The following is an 11,509-nucleotide window of genomic DNA, read 5'->3' on the forward strand; positions in this document are numbered from 1 at the left end:
GACTGCTATAACATATCATCAGATTAACAGTTCCCATACAGTATTTACCATTCCGACTGTGAACATATAAGGCAGAAAAATAAGATTAACGGTTTCCTTTTTACTCTGCTGGAGGAGTATGGCATTAGTCTCAAGTTAAACCCTAAATGCATCATAGTCTAGTAGTTGCTGAAATCTTTTATAATAAAGCCGAAAGTAGGGTTATTAACAGCACCTGTGGGAGACCAGAGAGAGAGACAACATAGTCGTATGACATCTAATAAAGCAGTTTTTCCCCCACTGTGTGTGTCCAATCAGCTTATAATGTCCTGCGAAGTAGACTTCACAGGGTATTCAGATATATTAAGTGAAATTCCAAATCTATATGTTCTGCCCATATGGTCATGTAAGCATGTATGTTAGTACTGCTTTGAAAAGGTCAATGTCAGGTGTGTTCTGGCTTTTCATCTGACACCATGTATATTTACTTGTCCTATAGCTGATAACAGACCAAGCGGAAAAACTGTAGGAACCGTGCAAGAGCCGCCCAACACAAAGCAACCCGGTAAGTTTCACTGTCTACTATAAATTAAAGTAATCTTATAATGCAAGGCAAGTTAAATATCCCCCTTAATATTTTAGTCACTTCAATTTATAATACAAAAGCTCTTGTCTTTGTTTCTCTCATTGTGTTCTTCGTTTCTGTGCCTCTATCTCAGTGCCAAGTGGGGTTTTTGCTAAGAACTCTCTTTGGAGGGGTTCGTATGAATATCTAGGGAAGAAGCAGCCAGCAATGCTTAGCATAACTGCTTTTGAACCATTCAGCAATCGGGTCAATGGCACTCTCATGGACCACAGCGGAGTACAGCTCAATCTGGCTGGTGAGTGTTTTTTATTTTAACCTCACAACACATTTTACCAACCACTCATTTGTGACACTTCAGCAGCAAGGGAATGCCAATTTTCTGACTTGTACTGCCTGTAGCATAGTGTTTTGTGTAGGAAAAAGTTGAGCCAAAAATAAAGAAAAAATCTGTATTTGTTACGTACTCCAAACATTGTTTAGTTTTTATTACATGGAGCATAAAAGGAGATGTTTTGCAGAACTTCTGAATCCTGGGATACACTACACAATTTTAATTTTTTTTTAAAAAATCTGAACAGATTTTCAAAAACTAAACATCATGCATTTGTTGACTTTGTAAATCGTTACAGAAAAAAAAATGGACATCATACACTAAATGACTGAACATCACACATTACTAGACTTTCAAGGCATTCCTAAAACAACAAACTCACACAGAAACACGTGCCTTGTTGCCATGAGACAAGTAATAAATGAAAAAAAAATTCTACAACTGGCTCAAAATATCAAACAAGTTTGATATCTTCCAAATGTATGGAATCATAGTCTGAGGCTAGTCTGTGACTTTCATACACTATGCAATTTCCTATTAAATCTGTCAATGCAAATCTGCGGACTGTTTTACCAACCTTTACCAACAAGCCTATCTGCTTTTTATTTTTCATCTGTACTCCATATATTTAATATGTAATGTAAATGTTACTATTAATATAAAGTAAATCGCTAGTATCATCAATGTTATATTGAGTCAATCCATATGAAACCAACACATATGCAAAAAGTAAGAACATTTCAGTTTTTTTGCGAGCACTCATGACAACCATCAACACTCCTCACCATTTCTGCAGGCACCTATAAGAAAGAAGAAGCCCAGTTGTTGCTGCAGGTGTATCAGATTCGAGGTCCTGTGGAGATCTTCGTTAACAAGTTCAAAATTGACAACTGGGCTTTGGATGGACATGTATGTATATTCATCTTTCCCTTTCATCTGATCTTCCCTGTAGTTGTAACAGGAAGCCCTTGTGTGCCTTACATCCGTAGAATCATTATCCTAGAATCATTAGACATTTTGAAATGAAGACTCCCTGCAGTGTGAAACGTGGAAGTAATAATCATTGTGATGATTCTACAGATTTTCCATGTTGTAATGGATTAGATTCAAATATATTGTTTGCTTTGAAGATATTAGGAAACAACAGATCAAATATTTGAACCATGTATATGTGATTTAACTTGACCCAGCTTTCCAATTGGCTTATCCATAAATGTACTGGTTGCTGGGAAAAAGAAGCATCTTACATTTGATTTCAACAGCCATGCTTTATGTTGATGCAAGTCCTTTCTCCTTCATGGTATGGCTCCATGCAGATGTAGTCCTCTGAAAGTCGTGCTCATGCTTTGAAAGGTGGACATTTCTGAACCTTCACTGCAACCTGAGGGTGCTTAAAGTGTATTTCAATACTCACAGGCTGATGTAAGGGCTCTTGTATAGGGCCAGACCTTGGGCTGCTTGTAACTACTGAAACCCTGAACCACACACACACACAGCTTGTCACTCCTGGGGATAGAAGAGAACCGACAAAGTTTTTCTTTTAATTAAAACGTCAGTTAAATCTTTGCTGGGTAATCAGGGCCAGACGTCTCTACCCCCTCCAATGCACTTGGGACAAGCACCTGGGAGAGTGTAATTAAAAGTGTGGGCCATGATTGTGTGAATATTGTGTGTGTGTGTTCATGTAAGAGAGAGAGATAAAGAAAGCACAAGAGGTAAAACAGGAGGGAGAAAGCTAGTTTTATGTGTGTTTGTATGTGGATTTGTACACGTTTTATGCCTCAGCGAGGAATGATGGGGAAAGTAAATGTCAAACATAAGTAGTCTTTCACATCACTGACACATTTTAGCTTTCAGTGGCTCATTTGTGACATTTTGAAAGTTCTTTTTACTTACGGATTAGTACTTTTCTCCACAGGTGTCATTCATGCCTTCTTCTGATTCATTTGTGTACCAAGGCTTTGTTCGAGGAAAAGGTTTCGGCCAGTTTGGACTTCAGAGGCTGGGTATGTGTGTGTGCTTGTCTTATAGGTCTTTAAAATCTTATTTTTTAAAGGGATCAAATTAAAAAGTACTCAATGTTGTTCCAAAACTTTTGCTCATCTTCTAAACACAAATAAGCTTTCAAATGGAGGGACAGAAATATCTAAAGCTTCATTTTTGCTTCAAAGACAAACAGAAGTGTATTATTGTTTGGAATGGGTTTGGAACAACATATTGGCAGAAATAAATGACCGAAATTATAGCGGCATTAAATCATGTCATGTTATTCGCTTCCTTCTGTTGAATTGAATCCACATGGGAACCCTAACCGATGTTCAGTGTACTAGCTTAACATAGCACTATCTCAACTTATACCCTATGCAAGTGATCGGTTATATGATGATGTAAATTAAAATAATTCATTTTATTACACTGTTCTCTTTAATGCTTGATTCTGATTGATTCATTATAATGAAACATATTACAGGGGTTTATCTGTGTCAGGCTGGATGGGATGCTCAAACAAATCGGTCCATGAATAAATTGCATGTATTCAGCACTTTAAGCTGGCAAAGTATTTTAAAAGTGAATATATTTTTTTTATGTATTATTATAATACAACTTAGTAGGAGAGAAATAAAAACTAGGGTTGGTGTAAGTCTCTGGTGTACATCTTGTGAAGGCCAAACGTGAACGGTCTGTCAAATCCTGCCATAATGAAACAGGCGCGCCTTCATCTATAAACGACAGCTGTATAGACTCCTATCCCAACATCGTCAGACAGATTTATTAATAAGAGGGGCTGTAGTGGAAAGAGCGTGTGTGCGCGCACACCCATATTCCATCATTTCATGTTGGTTTGATGAGCTGGCTCTATTGAGTTAGTTAATTGAATTTCCCACTTGCAGCCCTGATGTTATTGGGAAGCTTTTTGGCATTGTCTGATGAACAGGTGCACTGACACTCTCTCGTTGTTTAGGAAAGCTCTGTGCTCGAAATTGAAAAGTGAATTCAAAATGACTTCATCTTTGCCGTGTTTTGATATCTGTAATTAAAAATCATTGTCAAGATAATGCAGTCTGACATCTCCCAAAATCAAGTCCCCCAGTTGAGTTATACAAAACATTGAGATGAGAAGTTTGCCCATTTAATTGATTAATTTCTTATTTGTTGCATGGTTTCGAATCAATTCAAACACATGCTTTGACGAAAAGCTTTTCAATTATGGTTAGTTATTGAACGACAGAAATCAATAGTGTATTGCTGTATTGTTTGAAAAAGTAAAAGCAATATTTTCTAAATGCTTTATTTGTATGTTCTTTTACAGAGGGCCTTGATCCAAATGCCGAAAATTCAGGCTATAACTTTGCCTCCAATAGCAGTTCAGTGGCAGCAGCCATTTTAGTGCCTTTTATTGCCATGATCATAGCAGGCTTCGCTCTGTATCTCTACAAACACAGGTACAACACTTCGCCAAAGATGTGTTGCTCATTGTATATTGATTTGTGTGGTTTATTATGAATCACTTTTCCAGAATATTTGGTAATATGTCTTGTTTTCTTGCAGAAAAAGGCCCAAAGTACCCTTCAATGGTTATGCAGGCCATGAGAACACCAACGGAAGAGCCACTTTCGAGAACCCTATGTATGACCGTAACATCCAGCCCACTGATATCATGGCCAATGAGACAGAGTTCACGGTCAGCACAGTGTGCACAGCAGTATAGCGACTGCTCTAGTCAAAGGTGAGTCTTCAACAAGAGAGATCTATTCTTCAGTACAGGTAACATAAGAGGAATGACACAATACACTAATAAACAAAAATACTGCTAATAAACATGTTTCAGGTCGTGATCAGGACCCCGTTTTCATCAGAATTGTGTCTTTATAGGAAGTCCACTAGGTTTTGTAACAGAGCTAATAATTTTTGTGAAACATAATACTAACTTTGTGTGTTATGAGCTGGTTACAGTCTGATATTTGTTGAATTTACTTTTCTTTCTTGTTTTTTTTTTCTAGAAGATGTTTCAAGATTTCAAAGTCATAGCATGACCTTAGCATTCTGCATCCACATCTAGCATGCTTCATTAGACTACTGTACAAACTAGCATGTTGTCAGGAATGAAAAGGTCTTTGGCGAACAAAGTTAAAATCTTGCAGTGTAATAAGCCGGATGAGGACAAAGACCTCAGGGAAAAGGAAAAAAGCAATATATCTTCACATAGTTGCTTTGGAATGATTTAGAGGCATCATTTGCTGTATATTTCTGGTATTATACACAAACTGCCTTATCAGCATATAGTTTGTTTGAATGTTGAGTGGGGAGTGGGGGAATTAAAACTAGGGAAATGTTACTTCTAAAACTGACTTTATCGCCCTAGTTTTGCCCTCAGACAAAATGGAAAACAAACTGCTGAGGCAAGGGGATAAGGATAGAGAAGTATTGAATTTGACTTTATTTATTTCAGCTGTTATACTTTCCTCCAATAAATATATAAATAATATTTTTTAAGAGCACCTAATCTAAGTCGCCGACTATGAACTTGGGTGGGATTTGTAATTGGTTTCCCCCTGTATTCCATGTATTTAAATCTGTTCTGCTGATTTGAACCTGAACAATTTCTTTGTCATGTGCTTCTCTGCATTTAAATTTTTTATTTTGTGATTGCTTTTCTAAATTACGTAAGAGTTAAAAATGTACCTTGCTATTGCAGTCTGTTGTTACAATGTTAGTCTGATACTGTTGTTGAACGTCTTTCTTTCTCACTTTTTCACTACTTTTTCCCTTTTCACCATGTCCATCTGTTTATTTTTTATATCTTCCTTTCCCATCAGTGTTGGGCGGTAACTACTAAAACGTACTAAAAGTAGCATTGCTATTAACTACATCTTTCAGTATCCTAGCATTACCTAGCTGTTTTTAAAATAGTTTTTCCAGTAATATGATATATACATGCAGAATACATGGCAGAACGTTTTCAGCTATGAATTTTCAACATTTAGGGGCTTAATGATATAGAATTGATGGCCTTTTCTTTTTTTCTGCAGTTTTTATTAGGACAGGGCAGTGTAGAGCAGACAGGAAGCAAAGTGGGAGAGAGAGAGAGATGGGTTGGGATCGGAAAAGGCCCTCAAGCCAGGATTCGCATTCGGGACACCCGTAACACAATAGCATTATATGTCTGCACACTGCCTACTAGACTGTTGGTGACTAGTCAGTCACTCTTTTGTTTTTCCACTTTTATCTAAATTATGATAGATAAAAGCTGCTCCCCGGCCCTTGACGAATGTGATTCGCGGATTAATTGCGCAGCTTAACCATCATAGAGTGAAAGTTTATCATTTGCATGTGTTTTAAGTCCGGTCAGTTTAACAGGGCAGAGAGAGAGAGAGCGCGAGAGAGAGAGAGAGAGTGCGAGAGAGAGAGAGAGAGAGGAGGAGGAGAGAGAGAGAGGGAGAGAGAGAGAGAGAGAGAGGGAGAGAGAGAGAGAGAGAGAGAGAGCGGGTGAGAAAGAGAGCGCGAGAGAGAGCGAGCGAGTGAGCCCCGGCTTCAAACAACACGAGCGCTGTCTTGCTCTCTCTCCCTCGCGCATATTAATCAATTGACACGATGGTGTCGATGTTTAAATCATATAAAATGAGAATGTAAGTGTGCTCACCCCATTTTTGTTTGTAAGAAAAAATTAGATTAGATTACATATCGCAGAAAATAAAATATTGCAATGTCATTTTTTTCCCAATATCGTGAAGCCCTAACTTATAGTGTTATCTGTTGTATTTTGTATGTTATTTTAATGTAGAATTTTTGCATTTTATGTAAAAAAAAATAAAAAAAGAATGTAAAAAAATAAAAATATCTGTCCAATTCCTTTTTAATGTTAAGATCCTTGATTTTGTACCAGAAATATATTGCTAATTACAAAATATTTTTATTAGACATTACAAAATGTCCTCTTAAAGGGATACTCCACCTCAAAATGAACATTTTGTCATAAATCACGTACCCCAATGTCGTTCCAAACCCGAAAAAGCTTTGTTCATCTTCTGAACACAATTTAACATATTTTGGATGAAAACCGGGAGGCTCGCGACATAGACTGCCAAGTAAGTTACACTGTCCAGGTCCAGAAAAGTATGAAAGACATCATCAGAATAGTTTGAATAATCTGCCATGAGTGGTTCAACAGTAATGTTATGAATCGACGAGAATACTTTTTGTACGCCAATAAAACAAAACAACAGTGTCTCCTTTATGTCTGTCCGCATCACCGTAGCGCCATTTTGGAGAATATGAGTTGGAAACAGGCAGCATACACTCTTCTGTGTCAGCCACGCCACAAGGATGTGCAGTTTTCTTTCAAATCACAGCATAAATACACATAAAAACTTATCCTTGTGGCACGTCTGACACAGAAGAGCGTACGCTGCCACATATTCTCCAAAATAACACTACTGTGATGCAGACAGACATAGAGGAGACAAATTGTTAAATAAATCTTTTTTTTTTTTTTTCGCGGACAAAAAGTATTCTTGTCGCTTCATAACGTTACGGTTGAACCACTGATGGCAGATGGACTATTCTGATGATGCTTTTCATTCTTTTCTGGAAATTGACAGTGTACTTACAACTTACTTGGCACTCTATGGGACAGTCACAAGCCTAAATATACATCCAAAATATGTTAAATTGTGTTCCGAAGACGAATTAATCTTTTATGGGTTTGGATCGACATGGGGGTAAGTGATTAATGACAAAATTGTCACTTTTGTGGTGGAGTATCCCTTTAAGGTGTGGTCATATAAGAGATATTTTGGCAAAATTGTGAGGGCCAAAAGTTCCATAGTCTGTAGTCAAGAGTGTAACAATATATAAAGAAGTCACTTTCATACCAAGCAGCTTTCCGTCTGTCTACTCAGCAAATCCAGGTGCACTGAACCCATTGTGTTAAGTGTGTTAAAAAGTGTGTTAAGAATTAAATGACTGGATTTTGAATGTGAAAATGTACGGAACAGTGGTAAATGTGAATTTACAGTAAATAGCTTCAATGTAGCTAGCTACTTTTTGGTACAATATCTTCTAGTGTAGCTACTTAGTAGTTAAACTAGTTTAAGTAGTGATTAGCTTGGGAAATCTCAAAGTAATTTATTCAAGACTACTAACAAACGTGTCTTTTCTCTTCTTGTTTCATAGGCTGGATATAATCTTTCCCTCTTCACACAACTGTCCCCATAGTATGAATGGGCCACATGGATGGACTAAAGAGGAGGGTTTTAATTTTTCATTTGTAAAACAAATCTCAATTGTGACTAAGTGATAAACCTTGACAACGATGCTGTCAAAGCGCATCAACAGAGATGCACTGATAAAGAACCACATCAGTATTTGCTAGCTAAAGCTCTGTTCCTAAACTCTTCTGCTGTCTCCTCTTTTTTCCTTCCGATGGAACATCCTATTTGACTACGGCAGCGCGAAGTGACACCTGTCCACAGCCATCGCTTGCCAAAAAAAGAGATACATTTTTTCGGTCAAATGAAGGCCGAATTCTCACTCTTGAGTTGGAGGAAGTCTTCATGTGAGCAGGAAGTCACAAAAAGCATGTTGTTGGAGAGCTGAAGCTTTGTTTTACTTTTGTATCTTGAGTTCTTTCCATGGAGTGTGTTTTGGCTTGTTTCATCCCGTTTCCGCCTTGAACTAAAATCACAAGTGCAGACTTCACTGAGGACAGATTCCCCATCAGTTCCCTGAGTATGTAACACCACAACTCGATCTGAAGCGGAGTGAGAGGCTTCTGAGCTTTATTAGAAGAGATGGATTCTAGCTGTAGCACATCTCCTCTCATTTCAGCCTGAAGGAACAAGTGTTCTCCCAGCATCTTATCATGATCCTGGTTGAAAATGGACAGTCCAACCCTTCAAGCAGTCCAGCGGAGAACACAAAAAGACGTGATTTGGTGTTCAGGGGCTTTATGAAGCTGACATCCCAGCCATTATCTGCTGTCCTTTCTTTATTTTCACACTGACAGAAGAAAAGCAGCCCACATTAGAGGGTTGGATTTGTATTAGCCAGGTATTACCTAGTCTGAACCCCCTCCTTGTGTGTTTGGATGGTCTTGGTTTGTGGGCTGGGATATCATGGTGAAGAACCGTTTGTTAGCATTTATAGTTCTTAATATATCACTGAATGACAGGATCCAATGATTTTCATACATAGATTTAGAAAAGCAACACAGCCCTAGAAGAGTTGAAGTACAGAGGTAAATATAACTTGAGACGTGTCTTTCATAACCAGGGGAGGGTCTACTTTGGGTCCTCGAGTTCTGAAGTCAAGGATAAGGATGACGTGAGGGTTTTAGTCAAAAGGAGCCAACACCAAATGAGCATGAAAATATTTAATCTGTGTAGCTTTGTGTCATAATCTGTTTCCCTGCACATTCCTCCATGTCATCCATGCCCACGCCACACTTACGATAAGGAAAAGGGGCTTAGAAATCACTCCTTAAAATACTAATCCAAGGATGGCGGTTTATTTGCATGCATTTGCCCCAATAACTTGATGGGAAGGTTTGAAGATGAGCAACAGCTTTGGAAGTTTGGAAATGAATAACTTACATTTTGTTGTGAAAGTAAACTGTATTCTGGGTGCAGCGTCCTTTAACTGGCCGGTGTTATTAAGATTTGTAATTCAGTTATTGAATATTATTGCCTCTGCTTGTTTCTGCATCATTTGGTTCGATTTTCTTGTCTTATGACCTCTGTTATTTGATGCCGGCATTTACTTTCCAGTGGGCATTTAAATTCCTCCGGTTTATTTGCTGTCCTCTTCAGCTTCTGAAATCAATCACCGATATAATTACTTTTACAGGTTTATTCCTTTTGAAATCGGTAGCCTATCATTTTTGTGTTAATATGATATTACCCAGAGCTTGTTTCAATTGTAAGCTGATCGAAAAAGCAAAGATTGTATTTCCCTTGGGATTTTATGGGCCAGGAGTTTAGCAGGTACATTATCTTCAAACTATTGACATTAACGACTGTCTTATGGCCGTTCTTTGTAGGAGAATTTTAGTGTAGATGGCATCTTAAAGCATTTTCCACATATCAGACATCGTGTTGAAGTTAATCTCATATTCACTTGGTGTTTTATATTCTTACAGTTAATTTTTACATCTCAGCAACCCGACAATAGCAATGCTGCCAGATTTATAATGCTGACATTAGAAATTGCTCCTTTTAAAATCCTCCAAAAAATGCACTTTGCTAGCGATAACACACAAAAAAATCAAGGCACAAGGGCTTCAAAGTCATCACCTCTGCTTTATTTTTCATCTTTGTGTGTAGATTAACCCAAAATGTTGTTGAAGTATCCAGGCAGCCTGTGTTTCATGCTGTTTCTCGTAACAGTGCCTTGGTAACTCTATACGTGTGGTTTCCAATCTCTTCTTATTGCTCCATTATTATTCTTATTATTATTGCACACTGGTCAAGAGTTGCCAGTTGCTAGGGGAGAATTTCAAAGATGCAGCTTCTTCTTTTTTTCCTGATAGAGAATCAAGTCTTTGTTACTCTCAGCTTACGAGTATCACACAAACACAAAAATAACAACCAGCACCCAAAACATGTCATTAATTTATATCTTCACAGGTTAGAACCTGCACTTTAAGGGAGCAAGTAAACACTTTTCTTTGCCTTCATGCTAGCATGTGTCATGAGAGTATTCTTGTATTGTGATTATTATTAATGTCGCAAAACCTACAGTGCTGCTATGCCAAAGTAAAAGGCATCAGCCTATTTTATATACATATATAGAGAGACTTCCAGCCAAAATCAAAAGCATTACAGCATTTATGATATTATTTATAGCATTTAGCGGTGCTAAGGGTGAATTAGCTGAAACACCCAGTTCAGGTCTGTAATCGTGTCGTCATTGTACGGATGTGACGAACTCGGCCTGGCAGCCCTACGTATAATTTATACTCACCTCGACGGAATCACACAAACATTTATTATAATGGAGACCCGCATTTTCTTGAACATTACCTTCGGATATTTGTGATTAGTATATATATAGCAACCCTTTTCGTCAAAGGTTTTGATGGCATGATGTGATTGTGAGCTTGAAGCAAATTTAATTGCAAAAACTTGGATGATCATGTCAAGACTACTTTTAGTGCCAGTGTCTTTGAGAAGTTTGGACGTAGACAATATCGGGAGTGCACTGAATGTATTTTTAATTTTGGAAAATCTATGCTATACTGCTATACATGTGGTGAACATCCAACAAACTAAGTAACTAAACCAGTCATGTTCCTTTTTTAGAAACTTATTCGGAAAAACAGCACCCCTAAAAGACTGCATATCAGTATATTTGAATTGCACACTGCAGCTTATATTGAATATAAGTATATGAAAATGTACTACAGGACGAACATATCAGTTTTGTGTGGAGGTCAATGTGAAAATATCTTGGTATCTATTTGTCCAGATACTTTTCATTCTTTTTTTCCTCTCTCTCTCTCTCTCTCTCTCTCTCTCATTTTGAGAAACACAACAACGCATTTCTTTCCAGTGTGTTAGAGGTATGAGCCCAGCCTTGAAGGACTTTTAAAGGACTGCTCTGCTCAGCTTTGGTTA

At 37.7% G+C, this 11,509-nt stretch overlaps 1 protein-coding gene across 1 annotated transcript in view; it reads left to right on the forward strand.

The window, feature by feature from the left end:
- Positions 1 to 11,191, forward strand: part of LOC132145441 (CUB and sushi domain-containing protein 2-like) — a 313,214-nt gene extending 302,023 nt beyond the window's left edge. The window contains exons 65-71 of the mRNA XM_059556481.1: positions 479 to 544; positions 699 to 860; positions 1,693 to 1,805; positions 2,815 to 2,902; positions 4,207 to 4,339; positions 4,446 to 4,623; positions 8,070 to 11,191. Of these exons, the coding sequence (XP_059412464.1) occupies positions 479 to 544; positions 699 to 860; positions 1,693 to 1,805; positions 2,815 to 2,902; positions 4,207 to 4,339; positions 4,446 to 4,605 (722 nt within the window). The 3' untranslated portion in view covers positions 4,606 to 4,623; positions 8,070 to 11,191. The remainder of the gene's footprint in view (positions 1 to 478; positions 545 to 698; positions 861 to 1,692; positions 1,806 to 2,814; positions 2,903 to 4,206; positions 4,340 to 4,445; positions 4,624 to 8,069) is intronic.
- The last annotated feature ends 318 nt before the right edge of the window (positions 11,192 to 11,509 follow it).

The sequence above is a fragment of the Carassius carassius genome, chromosome 8 (assembly GCF_963082965.1).
Source record: "Carassius carassius chromosome 8, fCarCar2.1, whole genome shotgun sequence".
NCBI classification, from domain to species: Eukaryota; Metazoa; Chordata; class Actinopteri; order Cypriniformes; family Cyprinidae; genus Carassius; species Carassius carassius.